This window comes from Berghia stephanieae, chromosome 14 (genome assembly GCF_034508935.2).
Source record: "Berghia stephanieae isolate SIO BIC M18660-M18661 chromosome 14, UCSD_Bste_1.3, whole genome shotgun sequence".
NCBI classification, from domain to species: Eukaryota; Metazoa; Mollusca; class Gastropoda; order Nudibranchia; family Aeolidiidae; genus Berghia; species Berghia stephanieae.
The window spans coordinates 365,325-389,484 of record NC_088373.1 but is presented as its reverse complement, the minus strand read 5'-3'; the positions used below and the strand labels follow the sequence as shown (position 1 = coordinate 389,484).

The window sequence follows — 24,160 nt, the reverse complement described above, 5'->3', positions numbered from 1 at the left end:
ACGCACACTTGTCTTTGCATCCTTTACAAGTCTTCGGCATTTCTTGGGCCTGCGTATCATAACAGAAAAATGTTCTCTAGAATTACATGAATATTTTCAACATTATCAATGATTGAAATTAAAAGCTTGACATAAGATAATTATAGATAGTTGGTGGGGGGGGGGGGGTAGATATTATATTTACCCCTCAATGTTCAGGGTTTTTTTCTTTAACAATTTGTCACATATATGACTCTACGTCACCATCGGGTTTTATCTCGGGTGAAGGAAATGTGAAACAAAAATAGATTAAAGTCTAAATAATCCGAATTTAGACCGGGTTTCAAGACCTGTGTACCTTTAAGTTTAAAAGTTCAGAAATCAGACCAGTTCTAATAGCCGGGTAAACTCTAAGTGTAAATGATCAAAACTTAGACATAGTTTTAAAAAACCAAGAATCTGTAAGTTTATATGATTTCAAATTAAACTTGGTTTGACAACAACAAACATTTTAAGTTTGTGTAATGAGACTCGAGACCCAATTAAATTATGTCAAATAACATAAATATTTTAAAAGATGATAAATTAGAGCCAGTTCATTGATGGACGATGTAGTTTTGATTTCGTCTTTCTGTTTCTAAGATCTCGAGATATCAAGTATATAAGTGGTCTTGTTGTGGGACATTCGTTTTCAACCACACCCTCAATGGATCACCTACCTTGTCGTTGGTGTGGTGGGGGTTTGGGGGGGGGGGGGGGTGCTTGATGCATATCGGGGGCAAAGGAGTAATTCAAGATGACGTCACTAGAACATTCCGGATGTCGGGCCTATAAGCGGGCGCATTGAACGGCCCGCCCTGATCAATGACGAAAGAAGATCCAACCCGGTGCCCAAATTGCTTCGGTCATCCCGAGCTCCACACTACTAGAGCGTCATGATAAAGTCCAGAAACGAATCTCAATGGTGAAGCGGTCTGACGCCTAGCCAAGTACTACCGCGATCGTGTCGCCAGGGTCGCCGGCAAAGGTCGAGAAAAAAGCGAACGTTCCAACACATCTTTAGCTAGAAAATGCCATATCGGGGTGAGCGATCAGCTGCACATATTGTCCCTCAATATCGAGAGCCAGAGCATGGCCAAAAAATGAGCTTTTATCAACACTATTGGCCGTCCATTGCGTTGCCATTCTCCTACTACAGGAGACCCATCTTTACTCAAGCGCGGAATCTTCTTGACTCCAGATCCCAGGCTATATGGTGGTCCAAGCTAAAAGGAGGTGTTAGCGTGAATGCTACAGAGCCTTCGAAGGTCAGGGTCATAGAGAGCGTTACGGACAGCAACGGGGTGGTCGTGAATAGAATTTCCATAGAGGTAGGTGGGTTGTATTTGCACGTAGAGCGACTTGGACTACACCACCGGTACCCGTGGTTAACCATCCTTCCATCTGACTGTAAGACTTTAATAGTCTCCACGAGTGGGGCTACCGAGACTGCAATGATACAGGTAGACAACGTCAGTCATGGATGGATTGTTACGACCTACACTTAGTGTATGGCCCTTCAGCCAAGGCGAGCTTCAGGGCCACCCGCCATTAGTAAGATTCCATCCTGATCTCACGCTCGTGACGAAGGGAGCGAACGAGGAGCCGTTGCAGGTTAAGAGGAAAGTCTTTGACAACTTCTGGCATAGCCAGCACACGCCGGTACTTATCACAGCTGGGTTGGCAATCCAGAAGTTGCAGTCTCTCCCACTATGCAGAAGGAATTTCAGGACAGCTAACTTGGAGGAATTTACTTTCTATATCGAGCAGGTCTGCCCTTATACTCCTCCCAAGTCTGAGAACATTATCAGATTTAACAGGCAGCTGGTTAACAGCGCTCATCTCTCCATTCCATGAGGAAAACGGAAATTCTACACCCCCTGCTGGACGGAGGACTTAGAACAGCTGTACACGGAGTACTATCAGACCCAGTCCTAGGACGCAGCCGAAAGACTACTTCAGTCTCTGGCAGACAACAGCGTCAGGAGACCGTGGAGAAGTCCCAATTTTACACTCTCGCCGCCACGCATGGCAACTGATAAAGAAATTGGATCCTGACCGGAAATATCGCGAAGGCCTTAGTGTGAGGCAGACACCATTTCCAAGAATATAAAGAACATCAGCAAACGGCTCTAGAATCAGTCGTTCGAGTGCGGTGTTCGTAAGGCATATCGGACGATTTTGGAATCGCTATCTGCAGATAAAGAGTCGGAGTGGAAATCCCTGTTCATTCCCAAGAAGTGTGTGCAGTCATTAGCGATGTTAAGAAACGTAAAGCAGCAGGATTAGGTGGCGATTTGGTGACGCATCTGGGCCCCCGGGCACGGGTCTGGCTGGCAGAGGCAATGTCTGACGTCCTTCCAAATGAAAGCTTCCACAAGCGTGGAATTACGTTGAAATAGTTGCCATCCTGAAACCAGGGAAATCGGTGAAGGAAGCCGACAGTTAAGACCCATATCACTTTTGAGCTGCCTGTAGAAAAAAAATTGGAGCTTGTACTACTGAACCGATGGGGTCCGGTTCTAGATAAGCAGAGCATATTGAGGCAGGGTACGAAAGGAAAGAGCAAACTTATGCCATATTTATAGACCTATCTGCGGAGTACGATACCGTCTGGTGCGAAGGGTTAATGCTCAAAATCATAAAGTGCGAAAAGACCTTGGAGTTTTTCTCTTCAATCGTGGGGGAAAGACAATTTCACGCCGCCCTGGGAAACACCACGAGCGAATTCAGGAAACTGAAGAATTGGGTCTCTCCGGGACATGTTCTGGCGCCAATGTTGTTTACTGTCTACATTATCGACCACGTCATCCCCGAGGCTGGGATTCGCGGACGAGTGGACCCGTCTCGAGAGCGTACTCATTGAGAACGTTACCAGACTCACATCCTACCTTGACAAGTGGTACCTGAAGATGAATACTTCCAAAACCGGGGCCACTGCAATTCACCTATTAGTGGCTGGCACACCCGTAAACTGAACTTCCTCGTGGCGGCCTACTTCAAGTAGTAGTAGTAGTAGTAATAGTAGTAGTAGTAGTAGTAGTAGTAGTAGTAGTAGTAGTAGTAGTAGTAGTAGTAGTAGTAGTAGAAGAAGAAGAAGAAGAAGAAGAAGAAGAAGAAGAAGAAGAAGAAGAAGAAGAAGGAAGAGGAGGAGGAGGAGGAGAAGTAGAAGAAAGTGAAGAAGAAGAAGAAGAAGAAGAAGAAGAAGAAGAAGAAGAAGAAGAAGAAGAAGAGGAGGAGGAGGAGGAAGAAGAAGGAAGAGGAGGCGGAGGAGGAGAAGAAGAAGTAGTAGTAGTAGTAGTAGTAGTAGTAGTAGTAGTAGTAGTAGTAGTAGTAGTAGTAGTAGTAGTAGTAGTAGTAGTAGTAGTAGTAGTAGTAGTAGAAGAAGAAGAAGAAGAAGAAGAAGAAGAAGAAGAAGAAGAAGAAGAAGAAGAAGAAGAAGAAGAAGATGAAAAAGAAGAAGAGAAAAAAAAAAAAAGAAGAAGAAGAAGAAGAAGAAGAAGAAGAAGAAGAAGAAGAAGAAGAAGAAGAAGAAGAAGAAGAAGAGAGGAGGAGGAGGAGGAGGAGGAGGAGGAGAGGAGGAGGAGGAGGAGGAGGGAGAGGAGGAGGAGGAGGAGGAGGAGGAGGAGGAGGAGGAGGAGGAGGAGGAGGAGGAGGAGGAGGAGGAGAGGAGGAGGCAGAGGAGGAGGAGGAGGAGGAGGAGAGAACAAAAAGGTGGAATAAGAAGAAAAAACAACAAATAACTTTATTGACCTTTTTGAAAGCCTCGAAGAGATATCCGTCAACATTTGATATCGTACACAGGACGAATGCGATGACTGTAAGAAAAACAGAAATACATATCTACATATATAGCTATATATATATATATATGTATATATATATATAATATATATATATATATATATATATATATATATATATATATATATATATATATATTGGGTGGGGTTCCTGACTTCCCATAGTGGGCAGGGGGGTACATACTGTGTCTTCTATCCCCTTATATCTGTTTTCCAACATGCTTTCTGTTTTTGTCTTGGAATGAGATTACTTGGTTTTGTCCTGGCCGGAGTCCTAGCTGGGAGGGAAACAGTCAAATGCATAGTTATTGTTTTGGGAGATGTAAGCATTTGAGTGTGTTCCTTTTTGTTGGATTTTGTGCTTGTGTCCGGATGAGACTTATAGGTGGTCTCAAACTAAGTACTTTGATAGTGTGCTCTTGGAATCTACATCTGATCCCTATTTGTTCCCAGCTCCCCCATGTCTTACTTTTTCTTGGGTGCTTTATTTGTAATTCTATAACTTTTTACTATCCCATTTTCTTCCTTTTTACTGGCGCTGATATAACCTAAATGTGTTGCAAGCGCCGTAAAACCCTTAAACAAAAAAAACAAAAAAACAATATATATATATATATATATATATATATATATATATATATATATATATATATATATATATATATAAAGCATGGAGCTATTTGCATCCTATAGAGTTGTAAACACGCATACTCACATTTGGTTATTTTGTTGATGAATACGACATCATGATATTGAAATATTACGAGCCTTTGTGAATATTATAAAATTAAGCAAAGATTTAATATGATAAACTAAGAAAACTGATCGCTATATTGAAAGACATATTCAAATGAACAAGCAAGTATTAGTTTTTTTATATTGATGGCCATTTTACCTAGTATATTAGTGAATGTTTCCGATTAAAATAAAGAGCATTTTTGATATTTAACAACCATAAGATGTGTTACACAAAAACATAATCTGTCAAAATTTATACGTGCATGAGTTTACAAATTTATAAAAACAAAACTTTCAACACTCACATACGACGAACTTGATATTCATTCTGATTTCTTTCCCTCCTGACACTACTGAAGCAAGAATAAAACTGTGATCCGTATGATCTCGAAACGATCCAAAGAATAGTCTTGTCAGATCGTCTCTTATGACTATCTTTTATAATCTCACACTGAATCTGAGCTATTTGCCTTCAACGTGGCTTCCTTAAACAGTAACCTACTGGCCTACCGATAAAAAAACACTTAGCCCTATTTTAAATTTGGACCAAGAAACTCGTCCTTCAAATATAGGTCAGTTAAAATGACCCCCATTGTGCCAAAAATTTCAAACCTGGGACACACGAAAGTCATTTTAATCAATCGATCAGGGTCAAGCCAGGATTGATCTTTATTCTACGGACTACAGTCAAACCTGCTTTAGCGACCACCTCTATATAACGACCAACTCTACAAAATTACCACCTCTATATAACGGCTAACACTACAAAATGACCACCTCTATATAACGGCTAACACTACAAAATGACCACCTCTATATAACGGCTAACACTACAAAATGACCACCTCTATATAACGGCTAACTCTACAAAACGATCAGCTCTAGCCTATATAACGACCAACTCTAAATAACGAAAATTTTATCTAAAGCAACAGGATACACACAAACATCAAAGCAATGTAGCTTATGCCTGGAAGAGAAATATACTATAATCAAACACCCTCATGAAGCCACACTCAACACGAAAAATGAGATGTACAATACGTATCCACATCGCCGGAAGTTCTTGTTAATCATCTACAAACCGGAACCACTTCAACAAACAACAGTCAACAAACGTAACAAACAGTCGTGACGATGGCTAATTAGGCCTGAAACATTAATGTAGACTGTCTCAAACATTGTGGTAAATATTAAAATTATATATATATATATATATATATATATATATATATATATATATATATATATAATGCAAATTGTCACTCACATTTTTTGTGGCCGAGACGATTCGTTTCTGTGTCTCTTTACATGCATTCTATATTAGCTCTAACCATCATTATCGAGCACTTTCGTACCATGTAAAGAGACACAGAAACGAATCGTCTCGGTCACAAAAAATGTGAGTGACAATTTGCATTCTATATTAGCTCTAACCATCATTATCGAGCACTTTCGTACCTACGAGTACCTACCAACACTCATATATATATATATATATATATATATATATATATATATAATATATATATATATATATATATATTGCACAATAATAGTTTATTTCATTTGATTTTTTGTTTTGTTTTTATTTTATTTTTAAATTTTATTATGGTTGATACATTGACTTACGTCTATGTGTCATTGTCCACAACAGCTCCAGGGACAGCCGATGACGTATGTGGCAGACGAGAAGGACCAAGGTCTTCAATGGCAAGGGTAAAGTATAGAACTCATGGCGATTGTCTTTGTTCGAACTTGCATTGTGGGATTGCTTACAAATGTTTCCGGTCTTATACAAGCAACCAACCCTCTCCCGATGGATTGATATGTGGAAGGGTAAGATGAAAGGATTTATGGATGCGGGATAAAGCCTGGGATTATTAAAATGCTTTTCATGTGGGAAACAATCAGGAAAAGTCTGAAGACTGAGTTGTTCCGCGAGGCTTATTTTTCAAAAAATAGATGTTTTGCTTTTTGTATGCATGCTTATTATGTATCATGTAGTCTCGTGATTTTTTATTTTGTTGTTTTTTAAACATTTTTATTTTTATTATGTAAAGCGCCACAGAGCACGATTAACGTGGATGTTTAGGCGCTATATAAGTTCATTATTTACTAAATTTATTTACTAAACATGAGGAGGCTTCAATGTAAATGTAAGATATGAATGATCAGCAAACATGAACAAAAAATAGAACACAACCAACCAAATGAAATGACATAAATATCTACATTTCATTTTGCGTATGTTTTCTCCTTTTGAAGTTAAAGAATGAACAGTAAAAAAATAAAATTGGGGTTAATTTGTGCAGGAATAAAGACCTGTGCTCTCGAATTATATATGAAAATTAGACATTAATCAGAGAAAGTTTCTGTTGAATAAAATTTTTAGTCTTTTTACGGTCACTTTGGCCATCATTTTACCCTTTGAATTTTTATCCGTCCTTCAATTACCGATCGATTTAAATGACCTTCGTCTTAGATTTGAGAGTTTTTGTCAAGACGAAGGTCATTTAAATCCATAGATATATTTGAAGGACGAGTTTTCTGATCAAATTTCTGAATATATTATTTCTGAAGTATGGCAGTTAGCTGGTTAAACTCCCTCAAAAATAGCGAAACGTTTTTACAAATATTTTATAATGCTTCATCTTCCCATAGCAAAATTGAATTATTGTCTATGAAATCATAACGATCTGAACAAGTGTGTATGGAATCATAATGTGGTTTTAAAATTGCAAGCTTCGAAATCTCAAATATTTTAATCGTTGAACAATTTGGGCAGCTTTTGACTTGATATGTGAAAATATTATTATACAATTCAGCACAAGTTAAAACGTTTTGTTCATTGTTCCAGTTCATTATTATTTTTTCTTTTTAAATACTTTTGCAAGCCCCTGTAATATATCACTGTTTTAATAACGCAATTTTAAAAAGAAACAATTTAACAAAAGTAGAAAATAGTTCAAATTGTCGTGTTTTTATTTTAAATTTTGTTTTTGGTAGTAATTTTATTTTGCTTTCAATCCTAAACATTGACTATTCAACAATTTACCAATGAACGCGTCCTATATCGCTTTACTGGGTGGGGATCATGACCTCCCATAGCGGCAGGGGGGTCCATACTGTGTCTTCTATCCCCCTATGTCTGTTTTCCAACATGCTTTCTGTCTTTGTCTTGTAATGAGATTACTTGGTTTTGTCCTGGCCCTGGCCTGAGTCCTGGCTGGGAGGGAAACAGTCAAATGCATAGTTATTGTTTTCAGATATATTCTTTTCCTTGTAAATCATCTCTCTGTTATGTATTGTTATATTTAATTTTAATGTATAATGTAAGCATCTGAGTGTATTCCTCCTTGTTGGATTTTGTGCTTGTGTCCGGATGAGACTTATAGGTGATCTCAAGCTAAGTACATTGGTGGTATGCTCTTGGATTAAACATCCGATCCCTTTTTATTCCCAGTTCCCTTTTGTCTTACTTTCTCTTGGGTGCTTTAATTGTAATTCTAGAACTTTTTACGATCCCATTTTCTTCCTTTTTACTGGCGCTGATATAACCTAAATGTGTTGCAAGCGCCGTAAAACCCTTAAAAACAAAAAACAAACAAACAATATGGCTTTAAAGATATGAACTAAATGTGACCCTTGGCCATAAAACGGTATTAAGTCGGGATGGTTAAGATGTTGAAAATTGAATTTATAACCAGAAATATCAGACTTGTGTTGAGTTTGTATGTTTTATTGAGGAGAATGGATACCATATTCTAGGGTGCTAATGCCAACAATTTATATTTTTGACCAGTTTAACATTTAATTCGGCTTTTAAGCATTTGGTTCGTTCCGACATAATACCGTTTTGAGATGATAGGTCACAAATGTGTCTGAAAGGTGCCAGGCAACGCAAGAAAGAAAAAAAAAAAACAAGAAAAAATGAATCTAAAAAATCAGTCTACCTCCACTGGGGATCGAACTTCAGTGTAAAACACGTACCCTGGTGAAGCATATAGGAATTGGATTCAGTAGTCTGATGTCACGCCGCCAGGCAACGGCGGCCATCTTGGTTCTAAACAAAGAAAATAATTACTTTTTATTCTCATTGCTGGTTAGAACTTTTCATATGCCTTGTGATCAGAATGTGTAAAAGTCAAAACATGATCAAATTTATGTTTTTTTCCCTCTGAATACGCTTTTATGCTCGCCGGAGAAATATTTCATACGGGCGTCCGCCATTTTTCCGATAGTTTAGAGCCAGTGTTACTAGGCTACCATGGGTCATTAGGAAGGAAGTGACGTTACGACTGTTGAAGAGTATTAAGATTGTCCCAACTAACGGTAACCTCTGGTGTAATGGTAGCACCTCTGACTAGTAATCAGATGGTCTAGGGTTCGATATATTGTATTGAACATATTCTAAATGAAGAATTCAACAAAAACATTTCAGAACAAAAGATGCATGAATAAATCATGTGTTACCGTGGGTTATGGAGGTCCAGATATGTTTGACCATTGTCCCTATGGTGACCAGCCTTGGTTGGGAGGGGCCTGGCCAAAGACAGGTATTGATACGTGCGATCAATATGTGAAAACATATGGCTGCACGTCAAAAAGAGCAAGAGAGATGTGCTGTCGATCTTGTCATGGTAATACGACACTCACTTTCGGATCGGTAGGTCCTGGGTTTAAGCCTCGCTTGGCGCATGGTTGAATCTTTGGAAAAGACTCTTTACTCATATTCTCTCACCTTACCCAGGTGTAAAATGAGTACCTGGCCGTTAAGTGTTGTCTCTGTCAGAAGAAAAAATGGTATTATTGCCTAACAAGCATCATGTCTTGTTCTTTATGTTACATGTTGCTGTTGGTCAGGGGCCCTTTGTAAAGTGCTTTGAGCATGTTTAGTGGATATTGCGCTATATATATATATATATATAGAGAGAGAGAGAGAGAGAGAGAGAGAGAGAGAGAGAGAGAGAGAGAGCTACATTTGGTATCTTCTTAAAGAGAAATATTTCAGCTTTTTTTCATCGATACCGCTTCAGTATTTTTAAAGAAATGGCAATAAAGACAGAATGCTGTTTTTAAACTTAACAGAAGTGAATCTCTCCCTCTCCCCCCCCCCCCCCCCCCCCCCCCCCCGACATTTCATTAATATAAGACGAACAACATTTTCTGCTTGATGGCTGAGGTATCGATAAAAACAAAACAAAAAACAAAAAAACAAACAAGAAACTCACTGAATTCTTGTTTTCAGCTTTAACCAAATGGCAAGTTGCCAATGTATTGTGGACAATAAATACATAATATTATTACGATTAATAATAATATTACTTGCTAAGACAGTCACGTTTACTTTGAAAGTGCTATCTTAACCCCAACACCGGTAATTTGTTGTTCTTTATAATACCTATTACTGAAAGCAACAAGATCGTATTGAGAGTGGTCCATTTGTTACATTTATTTTCAGTTATTTTCTATTCTAGATAAGCATGAAAGACGACACCTGTTTTCAACCGTTATCTGAATTTAGACACGATTTTGCAATTATCTAATTCAGACATGACAGAGAAGCCGTAAGATGGTGTCATGGTAGCACAGAAGGTCTGAAGGATGTTTTTATATGGCACCTTTCATATACACTTGTTCAACTATTGAATCCTCTCTCTCTCTCTCTCTCTCTCTCTCTCTCTCTCTCTCTCTCTCTCTCTCTCTCTCTCTCTCTCTCTCTCCCCTCTCCTCTCTCTCTATATATATATATATATATATATATATATATATATATATATATTATATATGTGTGTGTGTGTGTGTATTTGTATGTATGTGTATATATGTGTATATTTATATATTTGGCGCTGGCTTCCGGCGACAACAGAAGTGGTTTGCTGCTCTTGTGATATTCTACAAAATATTTCTACTCCGTGTAACGACATGTTTTTTTTTTAATATTTTTATTTTTGGACCATTTACACCAGCTTTATTTTTTCACCAATTTTTTCACTCTAACACAGGTATGGATATAAACTTCCAAGTTTTATCAAGATTTTACCCTATCGATAACTCTACACCGTCGTCTATCGTGAGTTGAGACAGTTTTGTCCCCCCTTCACCGGAACCATTGTTAGTGAATACCACAGACTACTAGGAGCAGACCTGACAACAGCCACTTTTTAGTGGCTAATCGTCCGTGGTTGCATAAAAAAGAAACGGAGTGGCTATTCGTCAGTACTGACCCCCAGGCGCTGGCACCTGCGGGTCAGTACTGACGAACAGGCACCGGCGTCTGGGGGTCAGTACTGACTAATACTATTACTATTACTAGTACTGATGCCAATTGGTCAGTTCTGACCTGGCCACGGGCGTTGACGGTACCAAAATTATGGAAAAATGCCATTTTTTAAAATAACTTGCTCTACGACAAATAAATCAGCATTTCCTGTCCCATACTAGTCGCAGGGAAGCCCTTGTTTTCACTAAATCTTTTTGTCGGTTTACGTGAGATTTGTTTAATAAATATATCAATTAATTAAACAAGTGAAATTGTCCAATCCTGAGAAAAAGACCAAATTTGGTGTTGAAACGCCAAACTGGAAGCCCTATATTTCGGTTCATCCAACGCGCATGCTCACTGCACTGATGCGTGGCGCTAGAACTGAAAGTGAAAGCTCTTTCATTGTCTCGTCTTTCTTCATTCCTGTCATTTGAAATTCGGCTTGCTCGCATCTTACTGAGACAGGAAATAGGAAAAGTAGAAAACGGTAAGGGCTGCCTGAAGCCGGTGATCGTAAAATACTAACGAAAGAGTGAAAATGAAAGGCTTCGTATGGGAACAAAACAGACAATGGACGTTTCGGGTACAAACCCTTCATTAACACAACAATACACAAATAAACGTGGAAAACAAATAAAATATAATGAAAAATAACTTTGTCGTCTGTACTCAATGGTGGTTGAGGTTGCAGTATGAATGAAATGTCAGCGTGGGTAGAGGATAGGGTGCCCCATGGGGGTGATCTGATTGATAAGAAAAGGTCAGCGTCAGGGAACAGAACCTTCCAGAAAATAATGGAAGATAAAAGACATATAAGTAGTAGTAGTAGTAGTAGTAGTGTAGTAGTAGTAGTAGTAGTAGTAGTAGTAGAGTAGTAGTAGTAGTAGTAGTAGTAGTAGTAGTAGCAGTAGTGGTAGTAGCAGTAGTGGTAGTAGTAGTGAGTGGTCGTAGTAGTAGTAGTAGTAGTAGTAGTAGTAGTAGTAGTAGTAGTAGTAGCAGTAGTGGTAGTAGCAGTAGTGGTAGTAGTAGTGAGTGGTCGTAGTAGTAGTAGTAGTAGTAGTAGTAGTAGTAGTAGTAGCAGTAGTGGTAGTAGCAGTAGTAGTAGTAGTAGTGAGTGGTCGTAGTATAATAGAATGGACAAAGTATTATAAAAGAATCGTAACAGGAAATATTAGAACACATTTTCCTCTATTTTTCTTTAAATAAAGCTATAACGAAAATATACGGGGAAAAAAAACAATAAAAACAAAATAACCCAAAGAAATAGAATGGACAACATAAAATAAAATAGAATCTTACGGTGGCTTGAAATAACGAGTCATATCGTTGCCCCAACGGCATCTAACGCGTTAGAAATCAAACTTATCTAGGTGACCAAGTGTTACTGTGTGCCATCGGATAAGTTGGCCTGAGAGCCTGGAATTTTAATTGTTGTTTTTTTAAATGGTATACTTTTGGAAGTGACGAATAAGTGCGAAGAGGTCTTTGCACTGACGAACAGGTCCGATGTTCGTCAGTGCTGATCAATGGTGGGCGGTGGCACAGACCGAAGAGAGGTTGTCTGTGGGCGGTGGCACCTGTTGTTCAATACTGACCAATAGACACCAGGTTATTGGTCAGTACTGACCTCCAGGCACTGGCGTCTGTTCGTCAGTACTGACCCGCATGTGCTAGCGCCTGGGAGTCAGTACTGACCAATAGCCCTAGCCAAAAAGAAAATGGCGGCGCTCGACCTCTCGTGGTCAGATTCTTTATGGGGGAGTAGATAATGAGTTCCATATATGGCCATGTCAATCATGTAGACATCCTTTGATGATATAAGCCTACCCTTTGATGTCTGCAGTCGCCTTTTCGTTTTCACTCATGGCTAAACAGCCGTCAACAATGAACTGAACCATCGTTGAAACACTGGAAGACGCTCATGGCATAGTTGCGTCACAATCACCACGTTGCTGAATATATTATCCAGGCACGGTTGATAGGTAAAAAAGCCAAATTATGTTCTAGTTACATTTGAAACAAACAAAGTATATCACTGATCTCGTCGCTTTGAGATATAAAGAATGATATAAAAATCAAGAAAATCGGCCGATAGATAAAAAATTTGCTAAAAAAAAGCTAAAATAAAGAAAAGCAATTTTAAAAATCAAATTTATTCGTAAAACAGTTGGTTTTCAACCGATTTTTCTGAAATAAGGACCAATGCTCTTCTTTTTTCAAGTTGATTTCAACAATGTGACTTTCAAATTCCTCAGAATTATATTTTTTACTTTTAGATTTTAGCTTTTATGCCTACTCAAAAAGGTGTTATATTCCTTGCGTAACAATAGCGTAATACATCGACGGTGAGATTCACAAATCTACACGAATGGACGGTGGCGGTAGATCAAAGAGGTGTACCAAATTTATTTACCAACTACTTTTCTTACTGCTAAAATTACAAAGTAATAATTTCGCGTCAGAAAAAATAACTCTCAAGTTCCTATCTCTTTATTACAATAAAATTGATACCACGAATGACAAAATCGCCCCACAAATAAGGGAGTTATAAATTATTCATAATATTTTTTAAAGTTATTAATATAAACCCGATCATTGGAGCCAAGTCTAAAATGTACAAGTAAAAGTGTAGTTTAATATGTCTAATTTGGTTTATCATCATAAACCTGGCCTTTTTTTCTATTTTCCGTCCACAAATCAAGGTTAATTGAGCTCAGTCAAAGCCATTAATGTAGAGATTAAATCGCGCAGCGTCCCTGGTTTCATAAAAAAGAAAATGGCGGCGCTCGACCTCTCACTAGCCACTTTTGATGACGTTTTCCTACCCGTTGTCGTCTCTAATCCTGTATTCTCTATGGTGAATACCGATTTTATCAAGCCACGAAAAAGGGGGAGGAAAGGAGACTGTTTGCGCGAACGGGGCCGATTAGAGATAGACGACAATCAAAGATTAAACTAGACTTACCTTTAGGGAAGTTGACGTTTAATATGGATTATTAAAGTCAACTGATTGGGGAAGGTATTCACATGAGATGCTCTGAGCATGCGCACAAGTCAGTATTTAGCCCGCATGTTGATACACATTTCAACGAAGGTATTCACATGATAATCTATTTACACATACTAAATTAATACACCAAGGGAGGGTTACTACTAAATGTTTATAAGAAAAAAGGGGGGGCATGTGAATACCTTCCCCAATCAGTTGACTTTAATAATCCATATTAAACGTCAACTTCCCTAAAGGTAAGTCTAGTTTAATCTTTGATTATAATACATCACTGATTGGTGGAAGGCATCACATGAGATTTTAGCCAAATGTGAAGCAACATGCTTACACCATAATAATCAACAAAGAAAACATAATTTTCAATAAAACTTATTATTGAAGAACCAAAAACATAATCAGAATCCAAAAAATAATAGTAAACAAAAGCGATTTTATAACATGTCAAGAACATCATGGCTGTTGCAAATAATACTATTACAAATGATGCAACCTATAATAATTACAAGGGTTGCTTACTGCAGCTTTCATATTGTATTTTTATCAAACATAATTAACGTTTGTTATCAAGAATAGCTTGAGAAAATACATTGTCATCCCTGGAGGGTTTTTGAACAAATTTCTCATAAAACTTGGCAAATGTACTTTCACTAGACCAACCTCCAGTGTCCAATACTTTTCTTAATGGGACATCTCGAATTAAAGCAGCAGAAGTAGCAGCTGCACGTGTACTGTGAGCTGTAAATATAGTCGTATCAATTCCTGAAAGTTTGAGAACTGATTTCACCCATCTAGACAAAGTGCTGCGTGAAATAGGTTTATCTTACTATAATTTTATGAGTTCCAAATTCCATGTATCCGTAAGATGATAAATGAGCAGCAACTGCACTCCTGGCAATATTTATAGTATTATAACTAAAACCTTGTTGAAACAAACTACTCAAAAAATTTGCAAAAACATGAATTGTGACTGGAGGATTATGTTGAACTTTTAGAAATTCTATCCATTTCTTAATGTAGATGCTGTACGATTTAATAGTGTTTTTCCTCCACGAATTCAAAATGAGATCTACTGACTGCTGATCTAGCTCGGAGGAAATTAAATGAGGCCCGAAACCTTGAAAACAAGAAGGTCTAATTTGTTCCGTAGAATTAGAGGATGGGTGGTTCCCGGGGACGATGGTAGAATTAGAAGATCTCTTCGACAAGGAAGACGAACTGGGGGTTTGGAAGCAATATTGTTGATTTTTGGGTACCAGAATTGAGTCGGCCAATCGGGTACCACCATAATTCCTGTCGCTTTTTCCTGAATAATTTTTTGCAACACCTTGGCAATGACACTGAAAGGGGGAAAAGCATAAAACGTTTTATATTTCCAACAAATTGAGAAAGCGTCAATTGCTATTGCGTTTTCATTCCATTTATATGATACAAATTTTTCAAATTGAGCATTAGCCTCACTTGCAAACAGGTCAATTTCTGGTTCAATAATCAAATGTTTTAAAGCTACTTTCAAATCATGGGGATTTAACTTCCATTCAGAATCCCAATTAGTGATTCGTGACTCTCTATCCGCAACAGTATTCTTTTTCCCAGGAATGTGTGCTGCACTGATCCATATATTGTGATCCATGCACCATTTCCATACCTGAAAAGTTATTTCATTATTTTCCACAGAATGGTTTGTGCCCATGTGATTAATACAAGCTATAGCTGTTGTACTATCTGACATAATACGAATATGTTTATTTTTAAATTCAGATTTAAAACACATAAGTGATTCCAGTATTGCTTTAATTTCCAAATAGTTAATGTGTCTATTTTTGTCATCCAAGGACCAATGACCTCCTGTACTGATATTCCCATTTTTACAGCCCCAGCCTATGCAACTCGCATCTGTGAATAGAATCGCTGTTGGTTTTGATTGTGTAATATCATTATACATAGTTTCAACATTTTTGATCCACCAATGCAGTTCTAATTTTGCTTTCTTTGACAAACCCATGGTCGCATCAAAATTACCCTTATTTAGTTTCAACGCATTATCCTTTTCTGTTTCTAACTGTCTATAATACAACGGTCCGAATTTTGTTGCTGGAAAACTAGCTACCATTTTCCCTACAGCAATTGCTATATCTCTTACTCTTATTATAACTGGATAATCCGTCTTTAGTAGTCCCAAGCAGGTTTCCAACAAACTCTTCTTTCTATCCTCTGTGAGACATACTGTCATACTTTGAGAATCTATGACCACCCCAAGGTATTGAATTTTTTGCGTTGGAACCAGTATAGACTTATCAGGATGAACCACAAAACCTGCTTTTAAAAAGGTAGATAGAGTAAGACACACGTTCTTTAAACAATCAGATTTTGTCGCTGCTACAAGCAAAGAATCATCAATAAAGTATGCAGATAAAAACCCCTGCCTTCTCAAAGATGAAAAAATTGGTTTTAAGAGTCTCGTAAAAACCCTTGGAGCCATGGCCAAACCATTAGGTAAAGCGTTAAATTCATACAGCTGACCTTTCCATATAAATCTCATGTATTTCCTATAGCTCTCATGAATGCTGACAGAAAAATACGCGTCTTTTAAATCAACAGATGCCATGAAAGCATCTTTCGTAATCAACTTAAGTGCAGCTTCTAAAGTTTCCATTTTAAATTTCTTATATGTAACGACAGTATTCAAAGGCTTTAAATTCAGAATCATTCTAAAAGAACCATCCTTTTTCTTTCTTGTAAATATGCTAGAAATTACTTCACCTACTGCATGATCGCATTTAGAAATTATTTCTTTTTCTAATAGCTTTTTAACTTCCAAATCTATAATGCTGCGTTCTTCTTTATTCCACTTTATGGAGGCATATGGTCTAGAATATCTATGCAAATCTAGAAGTCTACAATCAAACTCCACCAACACTCCTTTAACATATTGTAAAATTGATTTGTTGAATGTTAACTTTTCCCAATATTTTACAAATAAAGATATTTGTCCTCCTTTAAAATTTTTAATTTTTGATTTCAAATACGATAGAACTTCAGGTAAAATTTCTATCCAGTCACTCACCAAACTTATTGTTTGTAATTGTTCTTCCATTTCTGTGGGTGGCCTTTCTTGTTCTGTACAAACTTGGGTTTTGGTTGCCACTTTGGACGGGGGAAGACACCCCCCTTGCTTTGCCCTAAAAAAGGTTTCGTCGCACTAGCAAATCTTGTACTTGTATTGTCTTTAAATTTTTCTGGGTTGAAGGTGATGTTCAATTTTTCCAGTTCTTTCATTTCTTTGATTTTGTTAGGCAAATTGTCTCCAAACAATAAAGGCTCCACTGGCAAATTGTCATCCTTGCACAATCGGTGCAGCGATTTATTGATAAAGGGCTTTAGATAATTTCTCCTTTTAGCAGACAACTCCCTGGTTGCATGTCCCAGTAGAGCCAATGCATCCGTGCAGTCTCTTTTTAGTGACTCAGCACCATTCTCGTTCAGCAGCAAGTTTGTTGTTGTTGTTATTGCTGTTGCCGCCTTGACTACACTCCTTTGTATCTTTACTAAACTGAGATCTCCTTTAATTGCCTTATTAGTAGGGTTGGGCAAATCTGGGTCGAAATTTCAATTCCAGTGATTTCTATGGCCAAATAGTGTGTAGAATAGGAATCTGGAAAATTTTTTTGAAAAAAATGATTCTTTAGGTTGGTTCAGAGCATTTTTTTGCAAAATGGCCGATTTTTTAGGCAAATTTTGATTTTTTTAGATAATGCCTTTAAAAGACGCTTTTTATGCTAAATGTAAAGAACAGGTGAAGCCAAACACAGAAAACAAAAAACAAAATTAAAATCGGTTCAAACTTTCAGTTTTTATTGACTCATCATAATTTCCAAGATGGCCGCCGTTTTTAACAATTTCTTAAATAATTTTTTTCCCCTTAACCAAATGTACAAGTGTGACACATGTCTTAACCTGTTTTTGAAAGGAGAATACGATTCTGGTGACATAAAATAGAAAATGAGTGATTTAATGTGTACCAACACTGTACCCAAAGACTGGGAGAGAATGAAAAAGAGAAAGCAGTCCAGAGAGGACTCAGTTCAAAAGAAACGCTTCAAACAGTGTGAAGATGAGAATGAACAGAAAGAAATAAATAGAAATGAGTTACTAAATTCAGTGATAGGTGAGAGTATTGACTCTGGGAACCTTAATCTTCATTCAAAGAGAAGACTCTTTACAGACCCAACAAAAGTAAACGCATCCTCATCAAAACATACCTTTGAACATATGAGTATGAATAGAGAAAAAATTCCCAAGATTCTCCCATAACATTTCCGAAGGTGAAAATAGAAACACCTTTAAAGCATTAAATGAAAGTGTGATACGATGTCTTGTTCAGTGTCAAAGTGAGAGCACATGTTCAACAATGGAAGTTTGCAAAATAATGGTGAATGTTGCTAACATTGTATTTCATCAGGATTGGGAAATGCCAGAAAATAAGCATGAAGATGAATGTACCGAAAATGATAAAGATGATGAAACTTACTCATCAAGTGAAGAGGAGGAGCAGCAGGAGGGGGGTGAGAGGGATCAGAATGAGAAAAAGAAGCGAAAGTGTAAGAAAGATCTTGCTTTCACTCTACCAAGTCGAAGAACAATAATGAGATACCTAGAAGATGCATCCTATATGAGTCTCAAGTATGTAGCTCAACAACTTTTGAACAATGAAGAATCTGTTGTTACTGTGGGACTTGATGACACAACAAAGGCAGCTGGTCATAAAACATATGACATTAATACAGACCATATAACCATGAAAGGTAATTGTCAACCCAAAAAAACTCTCACAACTGGGTATATTGAAAATCTTAGTCATACTGGGGATGATGGAGCGGCTGCCTATAATCATAAGTTAAAGTGTCTTTCCATTTTAGCTGATTGTTCTGTGGAGGACTTAAAGAGCCATATAGATTTGTGGATGTCAGACAGAGGTTCTGATTTGGATGTTCTTTTGGAAAACTTAGGTGTGGATGATGAGAAAAGACTGAAATGCTGTGCTCATATAATTTTGTGTATAGACAATGCAATAGATAAGGTTTTCAAAAACACAGAGCAAATGGTAGGCATCCAAAAAATCATGCAACTCTCTGCTGGTGAGGAGATTTTCAAATCACCTGGTTCTTCCATACACACGCTTGGGTTAATTGCCATTGCAAAATTGCTCTCTCCAAGTCACGCCTCACACACTGTCTCACTGTACAATGAATACAAGTTATGGCTGGAATCTAATAAGATTGAACTTTCTAACACATTCAAAGGCTTTTTTAGTAACAGGTTTGGTCGTATTGCTGAACTTGCAAAGATTTTTATCAGCCACCATGACTACATTAAAGACTTTTTTGAGGCTGTCGTAGATGTTAACAGCAACAAGCTTGTTCTCGCCGTGGCCACATTTATACAAAACGAATGGTTCACTGCTTGTGCCAGAATATATGTGAAAGTTGGAGAGCTCATTATATTTCCCTTAATGGAGTTTCTAGGCATTGACAAAAAGGGTCAAAAGAATGTAGAGAGACCTTCTTTGATCAGAAACTCTTTCTCTCCAAAGATATACAGTGTACAATTGAAGAAACAAGCCCAAATGGTATAGAGAAGTTAGAAGCTGCATGTTTAGGAGAAGTGATTGAATCTGTGGAGAGACAAATCAATATGGTTCCTTATTTTAGAAACGAGGAGAACAGCAATGTTGATACCATCAAGTTGGGAAGTGCACCACTGACAAATTTAGGATGCGAGTCAGAATTTTCCAAATTTGACCACAGGGTGAAAGTCGCAGGAGGAAGCACGTCAGTACAAACTCATTCAAAGAAGAACATTGTTGTGACAAATGGACTTCTAATAGACTCCTCATTCAAAGATTTGCCTGAACATGGAAAAAGACCAGAGTGGTATTGGGCCAGATGTTCTAAACAGACTTCTGAAGTTCGAAAACTTGAAAAAGACTTTGTAGAAACAGTAAAGGCAACCAAAAAAATTGCCCTCATTAAGAAAGAAAAATTGAAGTTAGAAAAAACTAGGATAACTTTGAATACTCTTGAGCAGTGCAAAAAACATGGTGGACCAATCACCCCTGGCTGCATTGAACTTCTTGAGCAATTGAATAACACCCAACTGATCTTGGAGATTGGATATTTGCGGCTCACTACTAGTCCACATATTCGCCAGATGAGGCGTGTAAAACAAAATGGAAAGTACATAATGCAAAAATTCACAAAAAATGAACTGTGTACATCCATAAGAAATGCAATTGCACCAGTAAATGAAGTAAATGAAGATGTTGAGTCATTGCTGAATTCTGTTCTCTAAAAAATAATCTGATGAACGTTTAATGCATTAGTTGGTTGTAAATGTTAAATCCCAAAGAAACAGTTTCAATTAAATAAAACTAAAGCTTGTTTTCCTTCTGTTCAATTGTTATTTTTTTGTTAGAGTGAATTTATATTGGATGTATGTTTTAATTACCTAAGTTATGTGTCTCAAACTTTCTGACTTCATGCAGTTCTTGGAGAATTCAAGTTTTTTTAAAAAAAATATAGTCATTTTTTTTCTCTTTCAGCCAGTGGAATGGCTCTAAACCAATATTGTAGCGTGCAATTTATAAAAATAATGTGATATTTGGTTTTCTTGACCCCAAAAACATATAGTTTGCCACAAAAATCAAGTTTCTAACCCTAATACTTTTTCTGTTATAGACCTTTTTCTACTTTCGGCCTTGAAAATGGCGGCCATTTTGAAAAAATGCTCTGAACCAACCTGAAAAAATTTTTTTTTCAAAAAAACTCACCAGATTCATAATCTACACTAAATTTGGCCATAGAAAACACAGGAAAATTTTGAAAAACTGAGAAAAAGTGCATATTTGCCCAACCCTATTATTAGGTAAGTGTCTCCAAATTTCTTTATTAACTGTTGGCACCACCAAATTGTCACAATTTTCTGGTCTAAGATGAGCTTCCAATCTCTTTTTCAACATTTCGGGATTGAGTTTGGTTGAAAACCGGCCTTTCACCACCTTTGCAAGGTCGCTCCTCACCTTCCCTCCAACTTTTTCTTCCTCATTGAATTCATCCTCCAAACTCCTCAAAAAACTATCACTCTCATCATTGTTCTCCTCACTCCTACTCCTAGTCGTTTCTCGATTACTACACAACAAATCCTCTTCTTCTTCCAAGTTTGATTCGACTTCGCCACCGTTATCAACGTCATCACTATCACTGTCATCACTCCAGTATTTGTTGTCGTGACCCAGTTTTATTCTTTTATCCTTCGTCTTCTCTCCATCCACATTCTTACGCTTCATCACAAGCTCCGTAAGCGAGTCAAACCGTGCTTCCCACTGTTTGTTCAACTCGCTCAGCATCGCCGCTACGTCACGCGGCGAGCTGTCGTCACTGTCACTTCGTTGCGTCACTACGTCGTTTGTGGCGAATGGGTCACTGGTGACCTTATCTTTCTCCATTTTTCAAATGATAATTTTTTCTGGACAAAAAATGAGAGAGATAATAACATACATCATGAATCTTATCATGCACCAAGTTTGATAATAAAACGACATAATGTTTTATATATTTTATCGGGTGAAAACAGAAAGAAAACCTTGACATTCATTTTTCATGTTGACCCAGTTTAGTTTTGTTTTTACACCCCACTTTTATGGTCCATAGTGGACCTAATTCAGACGGAACACAGCCACTTTTAATGCAAACCATAACATGGTAAATTTTTTGTGCCACGCTAAGGACACATCACCATTCATGTGCCAAACTAAGGACACTCGTGCTATAAACCAGTTGCACTGTTAAAATCCAACCAAGGGACTATTGCAACAGCACAATGGTGACAATGAATTAAATAAATCAAAACAATGCGTGTCGATGACACCAGCAGTGTGATTTGTTCTGCCAGTCTAATAAATGAGAGAAAAAACAGGATAACCAATGTTACCATTACAAAGAAGAGCTTATTAAATATTTAATCATAATAATAATAATGATAATAATAATAATAATAATAATAATAATAATAATAATAATAATAATAATGCTGAAAACTTATATAGCGCTATAACTCCGAGACACCAGACTCTAAGCGCTTAAATTACAAATTACTTTGGCTGAAACATACTCATTCACACACACAAGCACACACACACACACACACACATACACACACACAACACAACACACAACACAAACCAAACCTATCTTGCTTCTCATACCATCTACTAAAATCGAAACAAATATGTTTTAAGCGAACGTTTAAAAATAGACAAAGATTCTTTTTCACGAATGCTCTGCGGTAAGGCGTTCCAAATAGAGGGTCCGAAATGAGAAAAGGATCTCATTCCAGCATTTTTCCGAATTCGAGGGACAACTAGTTTTGTGGAATCACTGGCCGAACGTAAGGGGCGGGGTTTTGAATATCTTTCAATTAGTTCTGAAAGGTAGGAAGGGGCAGTACCTTCAAGACAACGATACACTAAAACACAAGCTTTGAATTTAATTCTTTTCTCAACAGGCAGCCAATGCAGGTCATGAAGTAGAGGTCCGGCAGAGTCGCACCTACGCTTCATAAATACTAGTCTGGCAGCGCTGTTTTGGACAATCTGAAGACGTTTCAGATTGTATTGCGAAACGCCAAACAACAGAGCATTACAATAATCCAATTTCGATAGTACGAGGGACACAACCAGGTGCTTGGTCACATCCTCAGATATGAACCGTCTAATGGAAGCAATCTTTTTTAGTTGGAAAAAGAGAGATCTAACCAAATTATTAACCTGATGCTCCATCGACAGTCCAGAGTCTAAGAATGTGCCAAGGTTTTTCACTTTGTCAACAATTTGAATAGAGGCATCCCCCAACTTCAAATCTGTTTCACTTTTCCACTTCCTGTTCCCCACATACAGCACCTCCGTCTTATCATCATTCAGTTTCAGTCTGTTCTCATTCATCCATTTCTTAACACTTTGGATACAATTTTTACTATTGGCTGATACTTCTTGTAAATTTCTCATATTGGAAACGCAGTACAATTGCGTATCATCAGCGTATTGATGGTAAGACAGACCAAAACTTCTGATGATTTTAGACAGAGGGCCAACGTACAAAACAAAAAGAACGGGTCCAAGTACTGAACCCTGGGGAACCCCACAATCAAGAAAGATTTCCTCCGATCTATATTCATCCACCGTAATAATCTGTTTACGATTAAACAAATATGACCTAAACCAATCAAGCGCTGCACCAGACACGCCATAAGTAATTTCAAGACGTTATTATCCATATGTAACACCTCCTTACCTTTATAACAGAATAGAAACTTTCGAATAGAAATAAACAACGGCTTGTTGACTTGAAAACGATGTTCAGAACTGACTTGTGCGCATGCTCAGAGCATCTCATGTGATGCCTTCCACCAATCAGTGATGTATTATAATTGGGATTGTTTGGAAGCTTTAACCCTTTGCCCACTTGTCATTATGACATCCGAAATGCTATCGCCGTCCACATCTACGCCAGAATAGAAAGAGAGGGTGGAGCTACCATGATATAACATTTTATGGAGGCCTAATTTCATCATAACAGTTCTGTCCACTGACAGGTGGGTGGGTATCGCTTTCCAGAACTTATGTCCTTATATGAAATCCTGAGTTTTTGACCAATCAACGATTGCTCTTTTGATAGCTCGCTTGTCAACATGAGTCAGCTGAGCCCTTGATTTATGTACAGGCATCACAGGCGGTATATGTTGTGTAACTTCAAAGACCACGGTTGACCGAAAACGATGAATGGAAGCCCTACTGTGGCGTGGAGAACGAGGTCTTGTATGTATAGTTACGTCACTATCTCAACGCTCGTGAATTCTTAGTAAGGCTTGACTCACAATCAAAACACGAAATCTGTGTTTTAAACTCTTGAATCAAACGAGGTACATCAGCGTGTTCGTCTCATTGAGATTTTTAAAATGATATATAAACAAAGAACATCGACCAGAAAATAAGGAAATTATCATAAAATTATAAAATTTGAGAAAGCTGTTTTCAAAATCAAATCTTTTACAAAAAAAGGTTATTTCTAGACCGATTTTCATAAGACAAAGACAATTTTTCTCCATTTTTCAAGCTGATTCCAACAATGAGGTTTTCAAATTTATCGCAATTAGATTATTTATTTGTCATTATTATTTTTTTAACGCTCAATTGACTGCTCAGTATATGAATACGTAATCCTTGATGGATAGCGAGTAGATGTTAAATTTTGCTCATCCCTTTCCCACGCA

General features: G+C 37.5%; 1 protein-coding gene and 1 long non-coding RNA gene across 2 annotated transcripts in view; both read right to left on the bottom strand.

Moving 5' to 3' along the window:
• The window catches only part of LOC144959383 (uncharacterized), a 6,689-nt gene extending 1,654 nt beyond the window's left edge, over positions 1-5,035 (bottom strand). Inside the window, exons 1-3 of the long non-coding RNA XR_013642616.1 lie at positions 4,865-5,035; positions 3,772-3,836; positions 1-49 (exon numbers count right to left, since the gene is read on the bottom strand). The exon at positions 1-49 is cut by the window's left edge and continues 2 nt beyond it. This is a non-coding gene — a long non-coding RNA (uncharacterized LOC144959383). The remainder of the gene's footprint in view (positions 50-3,771; positions 3,837-4,864) is intronic.
• A 14,718-nt stretch (positions 5,036-19,753) lies between these two features.
• LOC144959382 (uncharacterized) lies at positions 19,754-23,302 on the bottom strand. The gene is made up of 2 exons (XM_078891956.1): positions 23,182-23,302; positions 19,754-21,358 (listed from the first exon to the last, which is right to left on the bottom strand). Exon 2 carries the CDS (start codon positions 21,336-21,338, stop codon positions 20,676-20,678), a length of 663 nt encoding a protein of 220 aa, XP_078748082.1. The 5' UTR covers positions 21,339-21,358; positions 23,182-23,302; the 3' UTR covers positions 19,754-20,675.
• Between the last annotated feature and the right edge of the window lie 858 nt (positions 23,303-24,160).

Excerpts from the sequence above, each read along its gene's own strand:
- LOC144959382 (XM_078891956.1), bottom strand. The coding sequence starts at position 21,338 with ATGGAGAAAGATAAGGTCACCAGTGACCCATTCGCCACAAACGACGTA.